The 27225-nt window shown below is 46.1% G+C and overlaps 1 protein-coding gene across 1 annotated transcript in view; it reads right to left on the bottom strand.

The window, feature by feature from the left end:
* Nucleotides 1–27225, bottom strand: part of LOC139377987 (protein piccolo-like) — a 153085-nt gene that overhangs the window by 42257 nt on the left and 83603 nt on the right. The window contains exons 16-23 of the mRNA XM_071120551.1: nt 20475–21254; nt 12807–17315; nt 12417–12668; nt 10139–11882; nt 9111–9706; nt 7926–8957; nt 7259–7524; nt 1398–2184 (exon numbers count right to left, since the gene is read on the bottom strand). Of these exons, the coding sequence (XP_070976652.1) occupies nt 1398–2184; nt 7259–7524; nt 7926–8957; nt 9111–9706; nt 10139–11882; nt 12417–12668; nt 12807–17315; nt 20475–21254 (9966 nt within the window). The remainder of the gene's footprint in view (nt 1–1397; nt 2185–7258; nt 7525–7925; nt 8958–9110; nt 9707–10138; nt 11883–12416; nt 12669–12806; nt 17316–20474; nt 21255–27225) is intronic.

The raw sequence follows: 27225 nt of genomic DNA, 5'->3' as shown, positions 1-27225 counted from the left end.
TGTTTTATTTACATTTTATAGGTGGTAAGTTGGACAGATTGGGTGAAAAAATCTGTTTCCCTACACGACATATCTACTATCACGCAGTAGGTTTTATAGGTGATAAGTTGGACAGATTGGGTTTCCCCACACGACATATCTACTATTACGCAGTAGGTTTTATAGGTGATAAGTTGGACAGATTTCCCCACACGACATATCTACTATCACGCAGTAGGTTTTATAGGTGATAAGTTGGACAGGTTTCCCCACACAACATATCTACTATTACGCAGTAGGTTTTATAGGTGATAAGTTGGACAGATTTCCCCACACAACATATCTACTATTACGCAGTAGGTTTTATAGGTGATAAGTTGGAGAGATTTCCCCACACGACATATCTACTATTACGCAGTAGGTTTTATAGGTGATAAGTTGGACAGATTTCCCCACACTACATATCTACTATTACGCAGTAGGTTTTGCTTCCCCACCCGCCATTTAAAAAGACCCAACGGAGATCATTGCCTTCTTCAATCATGCCGAGATGGGCATCATGAAGGTCTTGTCGTTGATTTTGCTGGAAAGGGGAAAAATTGTCCTTTACAATGGTATTACAGTTGATCTGGAAGTAATACGTTTTTTTGGGCTCTAAAATAAGGTCAATTGTACGGACCAGCACGGTGTACAAAAGTGCATTAGTTAACAATAGCTAATATCATGACAATGATGTAAGCTGTGTGTAGCGATTAACAGTTATGATATGAAGGTTTGGCTTGGAAATGTTTTTCGCCTGGTCACAGATAGCTGTTGTGTTGTGCAGAAGTCCACAAGTGAAGGGAAAAGGTGAGAGGATAGTGAGTAAATGCGAGAAAGAATTATACAACGAGCAAAGTGATGATGCTGTGGCTGCTATGAAAGTGAACTGTGTGTGCGGGTAGTCAGGGGTGTATTCATTCCACCGATTCTGTTGAGAAACTTTTCTTAAACGGAAGCAACGGAATGAAACATAGATAAACGTACCTGAATTTGTCCAATATTAACTTTAGTGTGCAACTGTTTGGACTAATGGTTACACCCTAGATCTGTTAGATGCAAGCAAGAGTGTGCTAGGTGGTATTGAATGTGTCACTGTCTATCACCTTGATTACTCCAATTTGTCTCTCGACCTGTGCACCTGCATTATAAACTTTCATTCGTAGGCTAGGTTGTAGCAACCTCATGATGGCTATAGGAAAAATTGGAGTATCATTTAGTAGCCGAAACCAACCGATGTTATTTTGAGCTGGGTGAATGGAATATGAATGACAGTCATCCAATATGCTGTAATAAAAATAAGGATCATAAAAAATAACAAAATCCTCCCTAATCTTAAACAGCAACGACCGCCACTGCTTTAAATAAATAACAGTTACCTCTGCAGTGCGCCTGGCTTCAGCGGCCCGGAGTAGCCTGTCAGCCTTGGACAGGTCCTTGTCAGTCAGGCTGAACCCTGACCCCAGCCCTGCAGAGCCTTTAGTCAGCTGCTCTATGTCCTCTATCAGAACATAGTTCCTGGCGTTGTGGTGGTCGATGTCAGCGTAGAAGGATTCAGTAGATATATTAGACATGGGGCTGGAGGCCATTCTCCTCTCCTCCAGGCCCATCCTCAGTTCCAGGCTGCCGTACTTCCCCACCCCATACCCCCCCTCGCTGGAGGAGGGTACGATGATGATGGGCTGGTTCCGGATCACCTCGTAGTTGGTGGTGTTCTTGGACTGGTAGCCTGAGGACTGGGCCTGCTGGTGGGAGTGGGAGGCCTGAGGGTAGGACAGGCTGGGTACAGAGGAGTAAACTGACTGACTTTGGTAGGGGTGCTGCTGGTAGAGGGCCTGTTGCTGGTACAGGGTCTGCTGGGGGTAGTGGCTGGTGGCATTGGTCTGGGGGACATACTGGGCATAGTGGGAGTAGGGACTGGTTAGAGTGGAGTACTGAGAGTCAGCCTCAGTCTGAGGGGGGATGAACTGGTCAAACTCTGACTGGGGAGCTGTCCTGGGTCTCTCCAGGCCGTGATTGCTACCTCTGGTATCCCTGATGTTGCTGACCTCACTGTCTGACATGTAGTCTCTCTCCTCAGCCACACCCTGCAGGTAGGCCCTCTCTCTTTTCTCCCTCTCCTGCAGCAGGGCATCCTTACGACGGTTGATTCCCATCTCAAGGTACCTGTAAAAAGGAGAAGATGGGATAGGATTTACAGTGGCTTGCGAAAGTATTCAACCCCCTTCGCATTTTTCCTATTTTGTTGCCTTACAACCTGGAATTAAGATTTATTTTTGGGGGGGTTTATATCGTTTGATTTACACAACCAGCCAACTACTATGAAGGTGCAATTTTTTTATTGTGAACAAACAGGAAATAAGACAAAAAAACAGAACTTGAGCGGCAATACTTTGTAGAGCCACCTTTTGCAGCAATTACAGCTGCAGGTTTCTTGGGGTATGTCTCTATAAGCTTGGCACATCAAGCCACTGGGATTTTTGCCCTTTCTTCAAGGTAAAACTGCTCCTGCTCCTTCAAGTTGGATGGGTTCCGCTGGTGTACAGCAATCTTTAAGTCATACCACAGATTCTCAATTGGATTGAGGTCTGCGCTTTGACTAGGCCATTCCAAGACATTTAAATATTTCCCTTTAAACCACTTGAGTGTTGCTTTAGCAGCATACTTAGGGTCATTGTCCTGCTGGAAGGTGAACCTCCGTCCCAGTCTCAAATCTCTGGAAGACAAACAGGTTTCCCTCAAGAATTTCCCTGTATTTAGCGCCGTCCATCATTACTTCAGATCTAACCAGTTTCCCAGTCCCTGCCGATGAAAAACATCCCCACAGCATGATGCTGTGATTGTGTTCTCGGGGTGATGAAAGGTGTTGGATTTGCGTTTTCCTTGATGGTCAGAAATCTCAATTTTTGTCTCATCTGACCAGAGTACCTTCTTCCATATGTTTGGGGAGTCTCCAACATGCCTTTTGGCAAACACCAAACGTGTATGCTAATTATTTTCTTTAAGCAATGGCTTTTTTTCTGGCCACTCCGTAAAGCCCAGCTCTGTGGAGTGTACGGCTTAAAGTGGTCCTATGGACAGATACTCCAATCTCCGCTGTGGAGCTTAGCAGCTCCTTCAGGGTTATCTTTGGTCTCTTTGCTGCCACTCTGATTAATGCCCTCCTAGCCTGGTCGGTGAGTTTTGGTGGGCGGCCCTCTCTTTGCAGGTTTGTTGTGTTGACATATTATTTTCATTTTTTTAATAATGGATTTAATGGTGCTCCGTGGGATGTTAAAAGTTTGTGATCTTTTTTTATAACCCAACCCCGATCTCTACTTCTCCACAGCGTCGTCCCTGACCTGTTTGGAGAGCTCATTGGTCTTCATGGTACCTCTTGCTTGGTGGTGCCCCTTGCTTAGTGGTGTTGCAGACTCTGGGGCCTTTCAGAAGAGGTGTATATATACTGAGATCATGTGACAGATCATGTGACACTTAAGTCCACCTGTGTGCAATCTATTTAACTAATTATGTGACTAATTATGTGACTGAAGGTCATTTGTTGCACCAGATCTTATTTAGGGGCTTCATAGTAAAGGGGATGAATACAAATGCACCACCTTTCCTTTTTTTTTTTTTTACAAATACAATTTTTTCACTTCACCAATTTGGACTATTTTGTGTATGTCCATTACATGAAATCCAAATAAAAATCAATTTAAATTACAGGTTGTAATGCAACAAAATAGGAAAAAATACCAAGGGGGGATGAATTATTTTGCAAGGCACTGTACATGGCTGTGAAAAGATATTTGCCCCCTTTCAGATTATCTATTTTCAACCAAAAGCTGATATTAGATAAAGAAAACCTAAATGTACAAATAACAAAACAAGTATACTTGTTTTATTTATTTAATTAACAAAGTTATGCAACACCCAATTCCCCTGTGTGAAAAAGTAATTGTACCCTTACACTCAATTTGTATTTGTATTTATTATGGATCCCCATTAGCTGCTACTCTTCCTAGGTTAAGGCAGAATTAAGGCAGTTACACAATTTAAAAAACATTACAATACATTAATTACAGAATTCACAACACACTAAGAGTGTGTCCTCAGGCCCATACTCCACTACCACATATCCACTACCATATATCAAAAAAATCCAGGTGTACGTGTGTGCATAGTGCGTATGCATGTGTCTGTGTCTATGTTTGTGTTACTTCACAGTACCAGCGGTTCCATAAGGTGTATTTTTACATGCTTTTAAATCTGATTCTACTGCTTGCATCAGTTACCTGATGTGGAATAGAGCTCCATGTTGTCATGGCTCTATGTAGTACTGTGTGCTTCCCATAGTCTGTTCTGGACTTAGGGATTGTGAAGAGACCTCTGGTGGCATGTCTTGTGGGGTATGCATGGGTGTCCGTGCTGTGTGCTAGTATTTAAAACAGCTCGGTACCTTAAACTTGTCAACACCTCTTACGAAAACAAGTAATGATGATGTCAATCTCTCTTCCATTTTGAGCCATGAGATTGACATACATGTCATTAATGTTAGCTCTCCGTGCTGCCTTGTTCTGAACCAACTGCAATTTTCCCAAGTTCCTCTTTGTGGCACCTGACCACACTACTGAACAGTAGTCCAGGTGTGATGAAACCAGGGCCTGTAGGGCCTGCCTTGTTGATAGTGTTGTTAAGAAGGCAGAGCAGCACTTTATTGGGGACAGACTTTTCCCCATGTTAGCTACTGTTCTATCAATATGTTTTGACCATGACAGTTTACAATCCAGGGTTACTCCAAGCAGTTTAGTCACCTCAACTTGCTAAATTTCCCATTATTCATTATGAGATGTAGTTGAGGTTTAGGGTTTAGTGAATGATTTGTCCCAAATTCAATGCTTTTAGTTTTGGAAATATTTAGGACTAACTTATTCCTTGCTACCCATTCCGAAACGAACTGCAGCTCTTTGTTAAATGTTGCAGTCATTGCAGTCGCAGAAGTATTTGACGTGAATAGTATTGAGTCATCCGCATACATAGACACACTGCCCTTACTCAAGCCAGTGAGTGGCATGTCATTAGTAAAGATTGAAAAAAGCAAGGGGCCTAAACAGCTATTCTGAGGAATTCCTGATTCTACCTGGATTATAATTGATAGGCTTCCATTAAAGAATACCCTCTGTGGTATGTTAGACAAGTAACTCTTTTTCCACATTATAGCAGGGGGTGTAAAGCCATAACACATCAGTTTTTCCAGCAGCAGACTATGATCAATAATTTCAAAATCTGCACTGAAGTCTAACAAGACAGCCCCCACAATCATTATTTAATCAATTTATCTCAGCCAATTATCAGTAATTTGTGCTGTGCTTGTTGAGTGTCCTTCTCTATATACATGCTGAAAGTCTGTTGTCAATTTGTTTACTGTCAAATAACATTGTATCTGGTCAAACACTATTTTTCCAGAAGTTTACTAAGGGTTGGTAACAGGCTGATTGGTCAGCTATTTGAGCCAGTAAAGGGGGCTTCACTATTATTGGGTCGCGGAATAACTTTAGCTTCCCTCCTGACCAGAGGGCACACACTTTCTTGTAGGCTTAAATTGAAGATGTGGCACATAGGAGTGGCAATATTGTCCAGTATTATCCTCAGTAATTTTCCATCCAGATTGTCAGACCCCGGTGGCTTGTCATTGTTGATAGACAACAATAATTTTTTCACCTCTTCCACACTGACTTTACGGAATTCAAAAGTACAATTATTGTCTTTCATAATTTGGTCAGATATACTTGGATGTGTAGTGTCAGCGTTTGTTGCTGGCATGTCATCCCTAAGTTTGTTTATCTTGCCAATGAAAAAGTAATTAAAGTAGTTAGCAATATTAGTGGGTTTTGTGATAAATGTAATTTAAGGTGCTCCAAAGCTTTTTACTATCATTCTTTAAATACTTTATCTTTGTTTCATAGTATTGTTTCTTTTTTTTCTTTTTTTAGCTTAGTCATATGATTTCTTAATGTCCAGTATGCCAGTCAGTTGGGCTGTCAGACTTATTTGCCATACCTTTTGCCTCATCCCTCTCAACCATACCAGTTTTCAATCCACGGGGATTTAACAGTTTTTACAGTCATTTTCTTCATGGGTGTGAGCTTATTAGTAACTGGAATCAGCAATTTTATAAATGTGTCAAGTGCAGCGTCTGGTTGCTCCTCATTACACACCACAGAGCAGCAAATATTCTTTAAAGCATCAACATATAAATCACTACAAAACTTCTTGTATGACCTCTTATACACTATATTAGGCCCAGCCTTTGGAAGTTTGGTTTTCCTAGGTATGTCTATTATATTGTGATCATTACATACTATGGATGTGGATACTGCTTCAAAGCAAATATCTGCAGCGTTAGTAAAAATGTGATCAACACATGTTGATGATTTAATTCCTGTGCTGTTTATAACTACCCTGGTAGGTTGACTGACAACCTGAACCAGGTTGCAGGCACTGGTTACAGTTAGTGCCACCTTCAGCTGCAATGACTCCAACCAAATTCTTCCTGTAGTTGTTGATTAGTCTCTCATATCGCTGTGGAGAAATTTTGTCCCACTCTTCCATGCAGTACTGTCTTAACTCAGCGACACTTGTGGGTTTTCAAGCATGAAGTGCTCGTTTCAAGCACTGCCATCACAACTGCTCAATTGGGACTTTGACTTCAAATGAGTTGCTTTTTAACCATTTTCATGTAGACTTGAATGTATGTTTTGGTTCATTGTCTTCCTGCATGACCCAGCTGTGCTTCAGCTTCAGCTTACAGACAGATGGCCTGACATTCTCAGGTAGAATTCTCTGATACAAAGCAGAATTCATGGTTCCTTCTATTAAGGCAAGTCGTCCAGGTCCTGATGCAGCAAAGCATCTCCAAACCATCACACTACCACCACCTTGCTTGACCGTTGGTATGAATTGGTATGAGGTTCTTATAGTGGAATGCAGTGTGTGGTTTTCGCCAGACATAATGGGATCCATCTAGTCCAAAAAGCACCTTGAAGCACCTTCAGTCATCAAGACTCTTGAAAGAATGTTCAGATCAGTCAAAAGTATACATTTTTGGATGACAAGGGTCCCATTATGCCTGGGGGGGATTGATCACTTCATACGCACCAATATGTTCTACTCATCTAAAGTATGCTATTGTATTGTAAATCAAAACTGGTTCATACATGACTTGCCTCTTTCCCAAATGGTAAAATAAATAAATAACCTCAGCTTGGCATCAATCTCTTTCTCCTCCTCATCTAGCTCGGCCTGTTTCCTGCGGAGCTTGGATGACTCTCTCTCCACTAGATCCAGCTCTTTGTCAATGTCCTGCAGGATCTTGGCCCGGGCCATGGTGGTGTGACGGCCAAGCCGGCGGCGGGCTGAGCTGGTGCTGTAACCTGACGGGCCGGTCAGAGGGTCATCTTCAGGGGGTGGGTTGGGAAGGGTTCTCTTCACCTTCTTTCCAGTGCCTGACGAAGAGCCATGGCCCTAGGACAGACAGAGGAAACATCAATAACACAATAGATAAGATAAGAGTACTTTAAGATGCAGTTCGGGATCTTAAGCAAAAAAATGTGTAACATATTAAAAAAAAAAAGTTTTAATATAATAATCATGTTAATTGCAGGACGTACTAAATCATACGAAATGGATGACATAGAACATGTCATGACGTAGTACAGAACAATCGAGGACCCGTTTTGGCTTGTGAGCAAAACTACTGGTTGAAATTATACAAAACTTCTGGAGCAACACTTTAACACTATTGCAAGGTTTTTACTTTCAACAAACATTTCAACAGCATGCAATCAATGTGTTTTACTATGCCTTTAGCATGGTCATATTTAACACTATTTTATATTCCCAGTATTCTTACTGCAATGACTTACAGAGCAGCTGTCTGAGTAGTGGTAGCCTATCCTGTCCTCGGTGGTATGGCTGAGAGATTTTGGGTCAGACATAGACTTCTGCCCAGGCTTCAGCATCATAGGGCTGGAGGAAAACCTGGTCGGGTCAGTGGTCAGCATCTTTTGCCCTCCCTCCATGGCCTTACTGGAGGAGAGGGTGGACACAGTGGAGTAGAGCACCTTGGGGGACTTGGGGGTGATGTCTGCCGGTGAGTGGTGCCTCCGGTCTGCGTCTGTCTGGCAGCTGAGACTGCCACCTCTCTGAGAGTTTTCTGGGGCTGAGATGTGTTTGATGATCTCCACCTTAGTGTCCATCTGGATGCTGGGGCGTTTGATGCTCCCGGAGTGGTCGGTCTGGACAGAGATCTCTGCAATAGTCTGAATGGCAATGCTGGAGACCTTAGAGCCACCGTGTTTCCCCTCACCACTGTGCTTACTGGAGCGGGAGCGCCGCCGCGACCTGGCTGGCATGTCCCACTCAACCTCCTGGTCCTCCTCATCATCAGTCTGAACACTGCTGTCTACACCCTTCCTGTAGTTCCTCTTCCTCCTCCCTACATACATCCTGTCTACTGAGTCCTCATCGTCTGTCTGGACCCCACTGTCCACTATCCTCTTCCCTACCACTCCTGTACCATACCCCTGGTCACCAGGCTGGTTAGACCCTGCCGGTTGTTTCCTACTGAGCTGCAGCTGGTCCTGACCTCCACCCTCTCTCTGACCCTCACTGGTTACATACTGCCCACCCTCTAGCTGGGTGACAGTGGATGAGGTGGTGGAGTCATCCCTAACAGGCCAGTATTGGCCGTTATCCCCAACCCCTGTATACTGCTTCTCTAGCAGGTTGTCTGACCCTGTAGTACTGTACTGCTCATCTAGCTGGTGCTGTAGCTGCACCTGGAGTTGTTGGATCTGCTCTAACTGTTGCCTCTGCTGGTTGTAGGTTTCTTGCTGGGCTACAAGTTGCGCCTGGTGCTCCTCTTCCTGTTGCATTAACAGCTGCTGTTTCAGAGCCTGTAGAATAGAATAGATTAGATTAACATTATTGTCGATCACTTTACAGTAACTGATTACAAACATATTAAAACAGTGAGCATGAACAGTGACCATGACACCCCGCACCATACATTAACACAGGAGACATATACCGTACACACACATTCATACCTGCAGCTCCTCCAGCTCCCTCTGCACCATGATCTGCTCCTGTTCACGGTAGCGCTGGATCTCCTGCCTCTCCCACTCCAGCTCCTCAGCCAGACACAGCTGCTTCAGCTTCTCCAGCTGCAGGAACTCCCTCTCCATCTGGTACTGGGTGATCTTGCTGTCATCCAGACCGGGGAACATGGGCGATGAAGCCAGGGCGTCCAGAGAGGCTGCGATGGCTTCCAGTGTCTGGTCAGAGTACAGGTCAGGGAAGCCAGTCATGATGTCAGCCAGAGCACTGGGCAGCAGGTCCTTGGGCAGGCTAGTGTCCAGGCTGATGATCTGTTGGCCAGGGTCGCTGGTGGGAATAAAGCCATAGGGGTGTGGAGCTGGTGCTGGCTGCTCCTGGAGGGTTGTGGTAGGAGGTAGGGTGGTGCTGAAGATGGAACCTGGCTGAGTGGTGATGGGGTATGTAGAAGGAACCGGGGCTGCTATGGAGGAGTATACCATTCCGTCTGAGGATCTAAAGACACTATAAGCAGGGACCTGGGAATATGGAGCAGTGGATATCCCCGTATACGCCCCAGCAGCTTTACTGGTGTAGTCTAGAGCTTCACCTGATGATGGGTCCAGAAATGTAGGTTTAAGTCAATGATTATAGCATCATAACTTTCTGTACAAAAAGAGGCCATGCAGATTCGATTTGGGGAGATCATAACACTAAGCATGCAAGTATATTCAGTCTGTCCAGCTATCATGATGCAAAGCCAAAATATTGTGGGAGAACACGCAGGCATACGCATGCATCTGTGTAAAAGAAAGAAAAGACAAAAGAAACAGGACATTTATTAAAATCAAGATCGTTTCACAAATCATGCAAAAGTACAATAAATGCACATTTTTAATCACACTAGAAATGAACATAATGATAACTGATGTAAAACAATGCCCAGAGAAATAGGTTACCATTCAGAAATTAAATTCAAGCAGGTAAAAAGTTGAAAAGAACCCAAAACCTAGCAAACATGCTATATTTCTACCATACCAACCTGCGGACATATTAGCAGCAGTCAGGTCTATTGCACTGTCCGAGGCTCCGTTATAGTTATATCTGGTCTTTCCATCATAGAGGAACAGTCCTGCATCAGCCAGGTTGGTCTCAGACATGGCCTTGCCGCTCAGGCCCTTGATGCCATAAACCCCAGCATGATCATACTGGTAGTGGTCATCTCTGTAGCCGAAGCGGTTGTCAGGTTGGGTAATAACCGGCGGCTGGGTCCTACAGCTCCCTGTGAAGGGTAGCTTGTAGATGACATCACAGCACACATTCCTCCCAGCTGTCAAATCTATGGGTGTCCCATCATCCTCTATGACTGTGGTCACCACACCAGGGCTCTTGTCAGACAGAGCCGCCATGGCCCTGAGGGGTCTAGAGGTGGACAGATCTACAGCCCCTGCTGGCTCTGAGAGCATGTCCCCCACGTTGGTGATAGCGGGGGCCATGGTCACTGGAAGTCTGCTATTTACCATGGAGGCTCCATAAGACAGGTTGATTGGTGTCTCTGTGTCTGTGGCTAACACTGTGTTGATGATAGGCGGAGAGTCCACCCGCCTGTACACTATCTGTGCCAGAGGCTGGAATGGTTTGTATGTGGTGAGAGGGAGAGGCATGGAGGCAACATAACCCTGCAGATCTAAAGGTATTTCTGCTGGCTCGCTGGTGTAGGACTCAATGGTGTCTGAACAGGTGACGATAGTGATGCTATCAGTGACAACCGACAGTGTGGTGGAAGGGGTGATCTCAGCACTCAAGTTCACTATCTCTGGCTGCACTGCTGTATGTCGGCCACTAGAGTCGCTACAGGTGGACTGGCGACTTGATTCCTGTGGGGTCAAGTCCATCCCTGAATCGGTCATCTTCACGCCAACCTTAATGGTGCTGAGGTCAATGGCATCACCGGAGTAGATCTTCCCGTTCTGTTTGGGAGACGGCTGGACTTTAACCAAGTCTGGCTGGATGGTGATGGCCACTCCATTGGATGCAGGAACCTGGGGCAGCCTCTCATGGACCAAAGACACTGTGGTTCTCTGAACCTCGGTGGTGACCACCTGAGTGACCAGGCTGGGCAGGCTCTCCGGGTGCTGGGCTGAGGTGGAGATAGATGAGGAGTACATGTGGCTCAGGCTGTTCACCACCTTCTCAGGCCCATGGATCTCCTGGCTCTCGATTGACTCATGGTGGAATTTCCTGGTGATGGTGACTGGAGCCACGGGGACGGTCTCGGGAATCTCCTGGATAGATGGAACTGACATTCTCCTGGTGTAGGCTTCAGTTGTAATGAATTCCAGGGGGGTCTCATGGGCTGATGAATAAATCAGCACTTCTGGTACTGCCTGTGGTGGTTGCACTGCTGAGGGGATGGATCCTCTCCTGTATGGGACTTGGGCAGCATATGCCTCTACGTCTGGCTCTGCAGGCATCGTGATAACCTGGGCCATACTAAGGGGTTTCTGCATGGTTATAGACGCTCTTCTTGTAGTGGAAATAGCCTCAGTAGTAACCACCTGGATGGGTGTTTCATATTCTGATGGGAAAGCCGTTACTTCAGCAACTGTGTATGGTTGTTGTGCTACAGAGTATATGGATGTCCTTCTAGTGGTAGTGTCCTCAGTTGTTCTAACTTCCGTAGGCATTTCATACTCTGAAGGCAACGTCATCACTCCGGCCACTGCTTGTGGTTGCGGTGCAGCTGATGGTATTGATGGTATCTCTTGCTGTAAGGGCATTGCTACCTCTGCCATGGTTTGTGGCTGCTGCATTGGTGATGGTATTGATGCTTTAGTTGAAACCACTTCTATCAGTGATGGTGACTGATGCATAGTTGAGGGTGTAGCTTCTACATGGACTTGGCTGGCAATAGCTTCAGTAGGTATCTCCTGCTGTAAGGGCATTGCTGCTACCTCTGCCATGGTTTGTGGTTGCTCCATTGTTGATGGTATTGTCACTCTTCTAGAGATGGCCTCAGTTGAAACCACTTCTATCAGTGATGGTGACTGATGCATGGTTGAGGGTGAAGCTTCTATATGGACTTGGCTGGTGATAGCTTCGATATGTATCTTCTGCTGTAAGGGCATTGTTGCTACCTCTGCCATGGGTTTTGGCTGCTGTATTGGTGATGGTGTTGATGCGAGGCTATAGATGGCCTCAGTTGAAACCACTTCTATCAGTGATGATGACTGATGCATGGTTGAGGGTGTAGCTTCTACATGGACTTGGCTGGCAATAGCTTCAGTAGGTATCTCCTGCTGTAAGGGCATTGCTGCTACCTCTGCCATGGTTTGTGGTTGCTCCATTGTTGATGGTATTGTCACTCTTCTAGAGATGGCCTCAGTTGAAACCACTTCAATCAGTGATGGTGATTGATGCATGGTTGAGGGTGTAGCTTCTACATGGACTTGGCTGGCAATTGCTTCGGTAGGTATCTCCTGCTGTAAGGGCATTACCTCAGCCATAGTTTGTGGTTGCCGCATGTCTGATGGTATTGATGCTCTTCTAGAGATAGCCTCAGTTGAAACCACCTCTGTCAGTGATGCTGACTGATGGATGGTTGGGGGCATAGCTTCTAAGGGCATTGCTAATAACTCTCCCATGGTTTGTGGTTGTTGCGTTTCTGATGGTATTGATGCTCTTCCAGGCATGGCCTCAGTTGAAACTACATCTGTAGGTATGACCTGCTCTGCTGGTAAAGCCATTACTTCAGCCACATATTGTGGCTGCTGAGGTACATCAGGTATTGATGCCCTTCTACCAGAAGCTTGAGCTGCAGACACTTCTACAGGAACCTGTGGCTCTGATGGCATTGTCCTAACTTCAGACACTTTCTGTTGTGGCTGGGCTGTTGGAGGTATATACGGTTTCTTTATTGGAGCTCTGACACTGTATACCTGAATAGGCATCTCCGACCCTGCTGAAATGGTCACCACCTCAGCCACACCGTGTGCAGGCTGCATAGCTGATTGCATGGAAGGCTGCCTTGCTGTTGCAGTGACTCCCTCTAGGGGTGCTGCTACTTCGACTGGTACTATTGCTGCTGTTGGTGGTGGCAGCTGCCTCAATGAGGGAACTGACGCTCTCCTGACAGTGGCCTGGGCTGAGAAGGCCGTAATGGGTGACTGTTGTTCTGAAGGTGTAGTCCTATCCCTTGGGCATGTCTGCATAGTGAAGGGGATGGATCCTCTCCTGATGGGGGCTTGGACAGTGATGCCCTCTGTGGGTGTGCCAGGCTCTGAGGGAAGCGTTATCACCACATACGTTTCCAGACAATTGGCATACCTCGGAGACAGAGGGGACCTGGGTGAGGCAGCACTCATCTTGGGCTCCACTGGGGTGGTTAGACTCAGATACAGGGCATTGGGAGGTTCCCTGGTCCTGGGCAGTGTTGTGGCTGTGAATTGCTGTGCTATGCTGGCGTTTGGTACCACTTCTCTGGTCCTGGGAAGAGTGTGGCTAGCGGTGGGAACCACTGGTGGTTTGATGCTTTCCCCTGGACGGTGGCTGAACACCAGCCCTGCAGGGATGGACACAGGCTTGGGAGGGACTGGAGGGGGTGCAGATGCCTTGTGTACTGTACTGGGGCCTGTGGTTGTTACAGTTCCCTGTGCCATTGTCACAGCAGTTGAGACTGGTACTGTGGTTGGGACTGAAGGTGGGGTGGAAACAGAAGGCTTTTTGGGATAAACCGCTGGCTTGGGTAAGGTGGCAGGAGGTGGTGGAGGAGTGGGAGGTGGTGGTGTATCTGCCACAGGTATACATGTGTCTGAGCTGGGTACAGCAGGAACAGAGGAAGCAGTAGGGAAAGGAGCAACACTCACAACCACAGGCCCTGCTGCCATCAGACTACTGCCTTTATCAACAGTAGAAGTGGTAGTTATTGCCACTGAGTATGCCACAAGGTCTTGGGTCGACTGGCTGAGCACCGACATGTTCTCCACATTAGGAACTATGATGACCACATGCCCCTGTCTGGTTGGGGTCATCATGACCTGAGGGCCAGCATCACCCTTTGGCCTGACCTGCTCCACCTGCGGCTGTATATCCACCACCACAGACTGTATGGGCTGGCTAGGCAGACCTGCTCCAATGGCTATAGTGGTGGTCATGGTCGGGGAGACATGTTGGACAGCCCTGATTGAGGTAGGCTCTGCTGAGGTCTGGGGCAGGGAGACTGACATAGAGCGAGGTGGAGGAGGAGGTGGGGCTTTTTTGGTGGAGGCTTGTCTCTGAATTCGGGGTGTCCCTGCAGCTGGGACTACTACTGGGGCTGGAGCAGCAGCCTGGACAGGGACTGACTGCACCACTGTAGCCTGGGCAGGAGCTGGGGCTGACGCAGGTAGTGGGGCTTGGGGTGAAACTGGAGAGGTGATGATAACCATGTCTGGCATTTGGACTACAACTGGAGCTGGGGCAGGAGTTATAGCAGAGACTGGAGTTGGCACAGCACTGGGAGCAGCTGGGACTGGAGATTGTGATTGAGAATGTACTGGGCTTGGTATTGGAGTTTGTGCTCTGACCTGCACAGAAGGTAGAACCTGAGCAGCCATCTGGGATGGAGATCTAACCAGGTCTGGCATTTGGACTGCATATGGATCAGGTATCTGTACCACCACTGAGGCAGGTGCTGAGACAGGGGTTGAGGCAGGGGCTGGGGCTGGGGCTTGGGCTGGAGAAGCTGCAGCATTGGCTGTAGTTGTAGCTGGTGCTGGTGCTTGGGTTAGATTTGTAACCAGATCTTGTATTGTGACCAAAACTGTGGTTGGAGAAACAGCCATAATGGGAGTGATAGAAGGAGGGGAGATATCATTAGGCGGCTGAGCAGCAAAGGGACCTGCTGCTTTGGCCAAGTCTGGTGTCGGAGTAGACACTGCAGTAGAGTCGGAAGAGAGAGGACTTCGAGCTTGGAAAGAGGAGGAGGACGTAGCGTTGGAGGCTAGACTTGAGTCTGGAGTCGATGGTGAGGTGGGAGGTGATACTGGAGAGACCTGTGAAGGTGTGGTGGTCGTACTGGGGGCTAGAACTGTCTCAGGGGCAAAGACAGGAGCGGGAGTAGCTTTAGCTGGGGAAACCTCACACACCACAGTGATGGGTTCAATGTCAGCTACCTCTGTTGTTGGTGCATGCTCTGAAACTGAAGTGGACTCTAGCTCTTTTTTAGTCTCAGACTCATAACTAGGGGTAATATCAGAGGACACTCCCACTCCATACTCCTCTATTATACTATCGTCCGTCTCATCCTCTCCAGAGGAACACTGGGTGATCTTCAAGTCCGGTATGGGGAAAAGAGCCCTCCTCATAGTCATATCCTGAGGAACTGTTGGCTTGGCAACGTAGACCTCAGGCCGTTTAGGAGGTTCAGAGGGTCGTGGTGGAGCAGGACGTTTCTTCCTCTTAACGTAGGTAGAACCAGCATCTAACATAGGCTTCTCTCCCTCGGCCTCACCAACTCTGCAGCTCTCAGCTGCAGCAGAGGATGGTGCAGTAACATGTATCTCAGGATTAGGAGTGTTGATAGCTGACTGAACCTTCTGAAACTCCTGCTCTATCAACATCAGTTCCTTCTTCTTCAGCATCATCTCCTCATACACCTCTTCAGGAGACCTCAAACCTTTCTTCCCTGGCTCTTTAGCGGGGTCTTTACTGGGCTTCTCCGGTGGGGCTGAAGTACGTTTAGCTTCAGGCTCCTCCACTAGGGATTCGTAGAGGTAGTCCTCTATGGCCATGCCTTCGTAAAGTAGCTCTATCTCAGGGAATGGCTCTGTCTCTCCTTTAGGAGATCTAGCTATCTGAAGCATCTCCTCATATTCATCCTCTGCACTCTTTAGTGGCTTTGCAGTACTGAACTTCTGTCCTTCAGAGACAACTATCCTGGTCTCTGTGTGAAAGGCGTCTGAATCAGACTCCATGCTAGGAAAATAGTCAGAGACTGATGTCCTGTGAAGCGCTTCCATCTCCCTAGCCTGCCTTGCCTCCTCAGTGGGAGAGGCGTCTTCAATGGAAGACAGGTTACAGGGTGAGGTTAGAGGGAGATTCCTTCTCCTCTGAGCTCGGAGATCATCTTTATCCCTTTTGGACTTCTTGGAGATCCTCTTCCCCTGCTGCTGGTCCGAATCCTTCGTTTTCTCCTGCTCCCTGAGGTGATCCTCCTCCTCCCTGAGCTCCTCCTCCTCTGACGAGTCCTCAATGGTGGGGAAAGGCTGGCCGGTATGCCTGTGCTTGGCCTTGCGGGGCTGTTTCCCCTCCCCACTCCTCGTGTGGCTGGGGCTGCTGTCGCTGTCCTCCTCCAGAGAAGAGGCTGAGGTGGGGGAGGTTCCAGGGGTGAAGCTGGACACTTGGACACTGGATGACCCCTCACCTTTGGACCTGTCCTCTAGAGAATCTGTGATGTTCTCCACCTCTGAATCCCCATCGTCCATGCTCTTTGTTCTCTGCGGCGTCATGGGCATGGCTTTCTTATACACAGTGATTTGCTCATGGAGTTCAGCACTCTCTACAATAGATTTAGGCTCAGACCCTGGGAGAGAAGGTATCCTGGCTGGGCTGTCTTCATCATCTATACTGCCTTTTTTTAACAGAGGCTTGGATTTACATGATGTGTTATCCCCCACAGCATCCATGGTCTCCTCCACTCTGCCCTCTTTCTCTTCTTTTTCCTCCTCTGAGAGAGACATCACCTCTCCCATCATCCCCATGATCTGCCTGCGTATTAACTCCTCCTCATTCACAAATGAGTCTGGGCTGTCTGGAGGGCTGTCTGTAGGGCTGTCATCTTTGTAGTCCTCGCTGCTGGATGAGGCTGCCGTGCTGACTGCTATCGCACTTAACCTCCGTCTCTGGAGCTTGGGCGAGGGAGAGGGTTCGCTCCCGCTGCTCTCCTCCATCGGAACATAACTCAGAAGCCTCTTTGCCCCATTCCCCTCCTCCTTGGCAGGCATGGCTGTGTCAGGGGTTGTGTCCATGATAGGGACATCGCTGACTGTCTGCAACTCATTCAGCTCCCCCTCGGAGGTGTAGGAGCCCTGTGAGATGGGAAATATGTCTGGTCCATCCTGGGACTTGTCACTATAGTCCTCAGGCTTGATGTCAGCCTCAAATGAACTAGCTGGGCTGGATGGTACCTCAGCTACTACCTGGTCTGCTAGGAGGGAGGCTACAGTTGGCTCTTTCTCCTTCTCCTGAAAATAAAAAAGCATTAGATGAAAATGTGCTTGTCCTATGCATAGATAAATCAAAACATACACTACCGGTCAAAAGCTTTAGAACACCTACTAATTCAAAGGTTTTTCTTGATTTTGACTATTTTTTACATTGTAGAATAATAGTGAAGATATAAAAACTATGAAATAACACATATGGAATCATGTAGTAACCAAATAAGTGTTAAACCAATCTAAACTCTTTGCCTTGATGACAGCTTGCAGTCTTGAAGGAGTTCCCACATATGCTGAGCACTTGTTGGCTGCTTTTCCTTCACTCTGTGGTCCAACTTATCCCAAAACATCTCAATTTGGAAAAGGTTAACACTGTGGAGGCCAGGTTATATGATGCAGCACTCCATAACTCTCCTTCTTGGTAAAATAGCCCTTACACAGCCTGGAGGTATGTTGGGTCATTTTCCTGTTGAAAAACAAATGATAGTCCCACTAGGCTCAAACCAGTTGGGATGGCGTATCGCTGCAGAATGCTGTTGTAGCCATGCTGGTTAGGCGTGCCTTGAATTCTAAATAAATCACAGACACTGTCACCAGCAAAGCACCCCACATCATAACCTCTCCTCCTCCATACTTTACAGTGGGAAATCACATGCGGAGATCATCCGTTCACCCTCACCATGTTTCGCAAAGACACGCCAGTTGGAACCAAAAATCTCAAATTTGGACTCATCAGACCAAAGGACAAATGTCCACTGGACTAATGTCCACTGCCCATGTTCCTTGGACCAAGCAAGTCTCTTCTTCTTATTGGTGTCCGTTAGTAGTGTTTTATTTGCAGCAATTCGAACACGAACGCCTGATTCACACAGTCTCCTCTGAACTGTTGATGTTGAGATGTGTCTGTTACCTGAACTTTGTGAAGCATTTATTTGGGCTTCAAATTCTGAGGCTAGTAACTCTAATGAACTTATCCTCTGCAGACCCTCTGGGTCTTCCATTCCTGTGGCGGTCATCATGAGAGCCAGTTTCATCATAGCGCGTAATGGTTTTTGCAACTGCACTTGAAGAAACGTTCAAAGTTCTTGAAACGTTTCCACATCGACTGACCTTCATGTCTTAAAGTAATGATGGACTATTGTTTCTCTTTGCTTACTTGAGCTGTTCTTGCCATATGGACTTGGTCTTTTACCAAATAGGGATATCTTCTGTATACACCCCCCCCCCCCCACCTTGTCACAACACAACTGATTGGCTCAACAAGAAGGAAATAAATTCCACAAATAACTTTTAACTAGGCACACCTGTTAATTGAAATGCATTCCAGGTGACAACCTCATGAAGCTGGATGAGAGAATGCCAAGTATGCAAAGCTGACATCAAGGCAAAGGGTGGCTATTTGAAGAATCTCAAATATAAAGTATATTTGTTTTTTTGGTTATTACATGATTCCATATGTGTTATTTCATAGTTTTGATGTCTTCACTAATATTCTACAATAGAGAAAATAGTAAAAATAAAGAAAAACCCCTGAATGAGTAGGTGTTCTAAAACTTTTGACCGGTAGTGTATGTCTTATACGGTGCATTCGGAAAGTATTCACACCCTTGACCTTTTCCACATTTTGTTACGTTACAGCCTTATTCTAAACCTGATTAAATAGTTGTTTTCCCTCATCAATCTACACACAATACCCCATAATTACAAAGCAAAAAAAACATTTTATAACCTGAAAAATTACATTTACATAAGTATTCAGACGCTTTACTCAAAACTTTGTTGAAGCACCTTTTGCAGTGATTACAAGCAAGTATTTTTTGATATGACCATACAACGTTGGCACACCTGTATTTGGGGAGTTTCTCCCATTCTTCTCTGCAGATCATCTCAAGATCTGCCAGGTTGGATGAGGGGCGCCGCTGCACAGTTATTTTCAGGTCTCTCCAGAGATGTTTGATCGGGTTCAAGTCCGGGCTCTGGCTGGGCTACTCAAGGTCATTCAGAGACTTGTCCCGAACCCATTCCTGCGTTGTCTTGGCTGTGTACTAGGGTTGTTGTCCTGTTGAAAATGTGAACCTTTGCTCCAGTCTGAGGTCCTGAGCGCTCTGGTGCAGGTTTTCATCAAGGAACTCTCTGTACTTTGCGCCGTTCATCTTTCCATCAATCCTGACTAGTATCCCAGTCCCTGCCGCTGAAAAACCTCCCCGCAGCATGATGCTGCTACTGCCATCCTTCACCGCAGGGATGGTGCCAGGTTTCCTCCAGACGTTACATTTGGCATTCAGGCTAAAGAGTTCAATCTTGCCATTTGGCAAACTCCAAGCAGGCTGTCATGTGCTTTTAACTGAGGAGTGGCTTCTGTCTGGCCTCTCTACAATAAAGGCCTGATTGGAGGAGTGCTGCAGAGATAGTTGTCCCACAGAGGAACTCTGGTGCTCTGTCAGAGTGACCATCGGGTTCTTGGTCACCTCCCTGACAAAGGCTCTTCTCCCCTGATTGCTCAGTTTTTCCGGGCGGCCAGCCGAAGGAAGAGTCTTGGTGGTTCCAAACTTCTTCCATTTAAGAATGATGGAGGCCACTGTGTTCTTGGGAACCATCAATGCTGCAGAACTTTTGGTACCCTTCCACAGATCTGTGCCTCGACATACGGACAATTCCTTCAACCTCGTGACTTAGTTTTCGCTCTGACATGTACTGTCAACTGTGGGAACATATTTTGACAGGTGTGTGCCTTTCCAAATCATGTCCAATCAAATGAATTTACCACAGGTGGACTCCAATCAAGTTGTAGTAACACCTCAAGGATGATCAATGGAAACAGGATGCACCTGAGCTCAATTTCGAGTCTCACAGCAAAGGGTATTTCGTTTTTTTTTTTTTAATACATTTCTAAACATTTCTAAAAACCTATTTTTGGCTTTGTCATTATGGGGTATTGTGTGTAGATTGATGAGGAAAATATTGCAATTAATCCATTTTTAGAAAAGGCTGTAACGTAACGAAATGTGGAAAAGGGGAGGTCTGAAACTTTCCGAATGCACTGTTTATGGCTGGAGAAAATGATATGTGTGTGAACAGTTAACAACTATGGCAGAGATCTATAGTTGTATGAGATCACAATCTTGAATAGGAATTATGATAACAACAATAAATTGATTCACATGTTAAACAAAAACTTACCTTCACTGTCTCCTTCTCAGTGAGTATCTGCTGAGGTTCAGGAAGGACATCATCCACCTTTTCAACCAATGGAGTGGCCACTTCCTTGATAGTATCAGTTTGGACTGGTTGTGGAGCAACATAAAGCGGTTCCTGTTGTTTCGGTTGCTTCTCAACCTTCTCCTCTGCTAGTTTAGGTAGATCTGTTGGTTGAGCCTCAGCCTCTGGCTTCTCCTCCACAGTGGCTGGAGTGACTGCAACAGCAGTAGCCACTGTGGTGGATAGAGGAGCAGGAGGAGTCATGGCCTCAGTCACTAGGACAGAGGCAACTGAAGCAGCTACTGCTGGAGCATCAGTTTTGGGTGGTTCAGATTTAGGTGGTACAGGTTTAGGCAGCAAAGCCTTAGGAAACTCTGCCACAGAAGGCTCCATTTTTGGTGCCTCTGTCTCCGCCTTACGGACTTCCGTCTCAGGAGCCTCAGCCTTTGCGACAGTCATGGGAGCTTCAGCCTTGGGGACTTCCATATTTGGTTCCATTTGTGCAAGGCCAGGTATTGGTGTAGGCGGAGTGGGCACTGAGGTGAGAGGCACAGCCTGGGATGGAGGCTGTGTTTTAGAGAAAGGCTGGGCCTTGCTGCTTACTGCTGCTGGAGGCTGGGGCTCTGTCTTGGTGGTTGGAACTACAGGGAGTGGTGTGGGCTGGGCCTGGGTCTTGATGGGTTGGGACTGGGCCATTTTTCCCATGTCTCCCAGTTGTCCAGAGAGAGCCCTCTGGGTCTGGCAGTTCAGACACAGCCATTCCTTCTGTCAACACAGAGGACAACACACAGTGGTTAGTGGTCAGTTCAGACACAGTTACAGTGCCTTGCGAAAGTATTCGGCCCCCTTGAACATTGCGACCTTTTGCCACATTTCAGGCTTCAAACATAAAGATATAAAACTGTATTTTTTTGTGAAGAATCAACAACAAGTGGGACACAATCATGAAGTGGAACGACATTTATTGGATATTTCAAACTTTTTTAACAAATCAAAAACTGAAAAATTGGGCGTGCAAAATTATTCAGCCCCCTTAAGTTAATACTTTGTAGCGCCACCTTTTGCTGCGATTACAGCTGTAAATCGCTTGGGGTATGTCTCTATCAGTTTTGCACATCGAGAGACTGACATTTTTTCCCATTCCTCCTTGCAAAACAGCTCGAGCTCAGTGAGGTTGGATGGAGAGCATTTGTGAACAGCAGTTTTCAGTTCTTTCCACAGATTCTCGATTGGATTCAGTTCTGGACTTTGACTTGGCCATTCTAACACCTGGATATGTTTATTTTTGAACCATTCCATTGTAGATTTTGCTTTATGTTTTGGATCATTGTCTCAGGTCTTTTGCAGACTCCATCAGGTTTTCTTCCAGAATGGTCCTGTATTTGGCTCCATCCATCTTCCCATCAATTTTAACCATCTTCCCTGTCCCTGCTGAAGAAAAGCAGGCCCAAACCATGATGCTGCCACCACCATGTTTGACAGTGGGGATGGTGTGTTCAGCTGTGTTGCTTTTACGCCAAACATAACGTTTTGCATTGTTGCCAAAAAGTTCAATTTTGGTTTCATCTGACCAGAGCACCTTCTTCCACATGTTTGGTGTGTCTCCCAGGTGGCTTGTGGCAAACTTTAAATTACACATTTTATGGATATCTTTAAGAAATGGCTTTCTTCTTGCCACTCTTCCATAAAGGCCAGATTTGTGCAATATACGACTGATTGTTGTCCTATGGACAGAGTCTCCCACCTCAGCTGTAGATCTCTGCAGTTCATCCAGAGTGATCATGGGCCTCTTGGCTGCATCTCTGATCAGTCTTCTCCTTGTATGAGCTGAACGTTTAGAGGGACGGCCAGGTCTTGGTAGATTTGCAGTGGTCTGATACTCCTTCCATTTCAATATTATCGCTTGCACAGTGCTCCTTGGGATGTTTAAAGCTTGGGAAATCGTTTTGTATCCAAATCCGGCTTTAAACTTCTTCACAACAGTATCTCGGACCTGCCTGGTGTGTTCCTTGTTCTTCATGATGCTCTCTGCCCTTTTAACGGACCTCTGAGACTATCACAGTGCAGGTGCATTTATACGGAGACTTGATTACACACAGGTGGATTGTATTTATCATCATTAGTCATTTAGGTCAACATTGGATCATTCAGAGATCCTCACTGAACTTCTGGAGAGAGTTTGCTGCACTGAAAGTAAAGGGGCTGAATAATTTTGCACGCCCAATTTTTCAGTTTTTGATTTGTTAAAAAAGTTTGAAATATCCAATAAATGTCGTTCCACTTCATGATTGTGTCCCACTTGTTGTTGATTCTTCACAAAAAAAATACAGTTTTATTTCTTTATGTTTGAAGCCTGAAATGTGGCAAAAGGTCGCAAAGTTCAAGGGGGCCGAATACTTTCGCAAGGCACTGTATTACTTCTGTCATGGAGGGGACAACACACAGGTGGTTAGTGCTTAGTACAGACCATGTTAGCGTCATGCCTAGCCAACGCCTGGCTCTATTCCAATAGGGGTTCCAAATACAATGGAAGAGAAATCATCACCCTTCATAACACAGATTTTTCAACTGCGTTCATCAGCGGTACAAAAGCAGTAACATGTGTTAATGTTACACCACACTCAGGGGAACTGTGAAGTGTACTGTAGTGGAATGTTATCACCTATCTTAATTTAACTCCTGAAGCCATGTGTGGATAACAATGATGGACAATGTACACTGGTACAGTCAGTGCAGTGCATTACGCAGTTACAAACACTAGAAGTCATAGTGAACCCTAACACCACCCTACTGTAGTGTAATGTATTCTACCAGTGTTTAATATATTCTACATCAGTTCAAATTACACCACATAAACTAATCTGCTTTTAGAATTCCTAAGCCTCGAGCAAAGAAAACCTCCATAACACCGTTAGTCTGAAGCGAAACAAGCGCTTGTCAGGTAGCATATAAAAATAGCTTACCTTTCCAGAAAACAAATCACATCTTATTGCTATTTACATTAAATGTCTCTCCACAGCAGCATGATCTTTTTGCACCATTTATTTTGGGCCGGTTGAGGAAAAAACATTTTCAGTGAACTGGTAGAGCAGACAGGAAAACAGCATTGCGACTGTACCTCTGCAGAGACGGTGTGGGGATGTGACACGGTGTGGGGATGTGACACTCGGGTAGATCAGACAGGAAAACAGCATTGCGACTGTACCTCTGCAGAGACGGTGTGGGGATGTGACACAGTGTGGGGATGTGACACTCGGGTAGAGCAGACAGGAAAACAGCACTGCGACTGTACCTCTGCAGAGACGGTGTGGGGATGTGACACTCGGGTAGAGCAGACAGTTAAACAGCATTGTGACTGTACCTCTGCAGAGACGGTGTGGGGATGTGACACGGTGTGGGGATGTGACACTCAGGTAGAGCAGACAGGAAAACAGCATTGCGACTGTACCTCTGCAGAGACGGTGTGGGGATGTGACACGGTGTGGGGATGTGACACTCGGGTAGAGCAGACAGGAAAACAGCATTGCGACTGTACCTCTGCAGAGACGGTGTGGGGATGTGACACGGTGTGGGGATGTGACACGGTGTGGGGATGTGACACTCGGGTAGAGCAGACAGGAAAACAGCATTGCGACTGTACCTCTGCAGAGACGGTGTGGGGATGTGACACAGTGTGGGGATGTGACACTCGGGTAGAGCAGACAGGAAAACAGCACTGCGACTGTACCTCTGCAGAGACGGTGTGGGGATGTGACACTCGGGTAGAGCAGACAGTTAAACAGCATTGTGACTGTACCTCTGCAGAGACGGTGTGGGGATGTGACACGGTGTGGGGATGTGACACTCAGGTAGAGCAGACAGGAAAACAGCATTGCGACTGTACCTCTGCAGAGACGGTGTGGGGATGTGACACGGTGTGGGGATGTGACACTCGGGTAGAGCAGACAGGAAAACAGCATTGCGACTGTACCTCTGCAGAGACGGTGTGGGGATGTGACACGGTGTGGGGATGTGACACGGTGTGGGGATGTGACACGGTGTGGGGATGTGACACTCGGGTAGAGCAGACAGGAAAACAGCATTGTGACTGTACCTCTGCAGAGACGGTGTGGGGATGTGACACGGTGTGGGGATGTGACACTCAGGTAGAGCAGACAGGAAAACAGCATTGCGACTGTACCTCTGCAGAGACGGTGTGGGGATGTGACACTCGGGTAGAGCAGACAGGAGAACAGCACTGCGACTGTACCTCTGCAGAGACGGTGTGGGGATGTGACACTGTGTGGGGATGTGACACTTGGGTAGAGCAGACAGGAGAACAGCATTGTGACTGTACCTCTGCAGAGACGGTGTGGGGATGTGACACGGTGTGGGGATGTGACACTCGGGTAGAGCAGACAGGAGAACAGCATTGCGACTGTACCTCTGCAGAGACGGTGTGGGGATGTGACACGGTGTGGGGATGTGACACGGTGTGGGGATGTGACACTCGGGTAGAGCAGACAGGAAAACAGCATTGCGACTGTACCTCTGCAGAGACGGTGTGGGGATGTGACACGGTGTGGGGATGTGACACTCGGGTAGAGCAGGAGATGCTGGACAAAGGGCATCCCCTTTATTAACCACCTCTCACTTTCAATCACCATGTGTGATGTTCATGACATTTGTGAGATCGTCATTGGTCAGCCAAATGACCGTGGCCACCGTAATAACAGTTCGAATAGCAAAATAAATAAATATATATTTGTTTGTTTGTTTGAAAAAATGTAGTGGTTATTTGCAGGGATAGGGGCATTGCCTAGGAAACCAAAGACTTGTTTGTTACACCTTGCTTGTTCCAGCAAGGCGCAAACAAGTTTTGTCACGTTGTAGAGTCTATGTTCCAGCAGAAATGGACTCAACTTCCACAAACCCTCCTTTGCCCTCAGACAAAGCTAAATTGATCAGGGCATGGACTCTACAAAGTGTCGAAAGCATTCCACCGGGATGCTGGCCCATGTTGACTCCAATGCTGCCCACAGTTGTGTCAAGATGGCTGGATGTCCTTTGGGTGGTGGACCATACTTGATACACATAGGAAACTGTTGAGAGTGAAAAACCCAGCAGCGTTACAGTTCTTGGCACAAACCGGTGCGCCTGGCACCTCCTACCATACTCCATTCAAAGGCACATCAATCTTTTGTCTAGCCTATTCACCCTCTGAATGGCACACATACACATTTTTACATTTACCTTTTACTCATTTAGCAGACACTCTAATCCAGAGCAACTTACAGTAGTGAGGGCATACTTTTTCATACTTTTGTTTTCTACGCAAAATATTTAAATTTTCTACGTAAATACTTAAATATTTTGTCTTACACATTCACCCTCTGAATGGCACACATACACAATCCATGTCTCAATTGTCTCAAGGCTTAACAATCCTTCTTTAACCTGTCTCCTCCCCTTCATCTACACTAATTGAAGTGGAATTAACAAGTGACATCAATAAGGGATCATAGTTTTCACCTGGATTCACATGGTCAGTCTATGTCATGGAAAGAGCAGGTGTTCTTAATGTTTTGTATACTGTATATATATTTTTTTAACAGTTATGACAGTTATTTTATTTTCATGACGGTCTTCATCAATATCCATCCTTTACACAGTTATACGGTAATTGTTCCAGCCCTACATGTGTGTGAGATATGGGGATATTCCATACGCATGCACAGATAGCCCACGTGCACTGCACACTGCGCACACACACAACTTATAGGATACATAGAAACACATGTTGAAATGTTCACATTAGTGCACATATTCAAAGATGTGCAGAGTGTCTTCCAAAAGTGTCTTCAAAAAGTCTTCACACCCCTTGACTTGCTCCACATAGTGTTGTGTTACAGCCTGAATTTAAAATGGATTCATTTGAGATGTTTTGTCACTGGACTACACACAATACTCCAAAATGTCAAAGTGTAATTATTATTATTTTATTTTTCATACAAATTAATGAAACATTAAAAGCTGAAATAATAAGTATTCAACCTCTTTGTTATGGCCAGCCTAAACAAGTTCAGTAGCAAAAATGTGCTTAACAAGTCACATAATAAGTTGCATGGACTCACTCTGCGTGCAATAATAGTGTTTAACATGATTTTTGAATGACTACCTCATCTCTGTATCCCACACATACAATTATCTACAAGGTCACTCAGTTGAGCAGTGAATTTCAAACACAGATTCAACCACAAAGACCAGGGAGGTTTTCCAATGCTTTGGAAAGAAGGGCACCTATTGGTAGATGGGTAAAAAAAGAAGCAGACATTGAATATCCCTTTGAGCATGGTGAAGTTATTAATTATACTTTGGATGGTGTATCAATATACCCAGTCGCTACAAAGATACAGGCATCCTTCCGGAGAGGAAGGACACCACTCAGGGATTTCACCATGAGGCCAATAGTGACAAAACAATTACAGAGTTTAATGGCTGGGATAGGACAAAACTGAGGATGGATGTAGTTACTCCACAATACTAACCTAATTGACAAGAGTGAAAAGAATGAAGCTGGTACAGAATAAAAATATTCGAATAAAATCATCATGTTTGCATCGAGGCACTAAAGTTAAACCGCAAAAAGTATGCAAAGCAATTAACTTTTTGTTCTGAATTAGCGGTTGACCGATTAATCGGCATGGCATGCCCGATTAATTAGGGCTGATTTCAAGTTTTCAGAGTAATCGGT

Source organism: Oncorhynchus clarkii, chromosome 2 (genome assembly GCF_045791955.1).
Source record: "Oncorhynchus clarkii lewisi isolate Uvic-CL-2024 chromosome 2, UVic_Ocla_1.0, whole genome shotgun sequence".
Taxonomy (NCBI): Eukaryota; Metazoa; Chordata; class Actinopteri; order Salmoniformes; family Salmonidae; genus Oncorhynchus; species Oncorhynchus clarkii.
The sequence above is the reverse complement of the archived record's forward strand: the minus strand, read 5'-3'. Positions and strand labels throughout refer to the sequence as shown.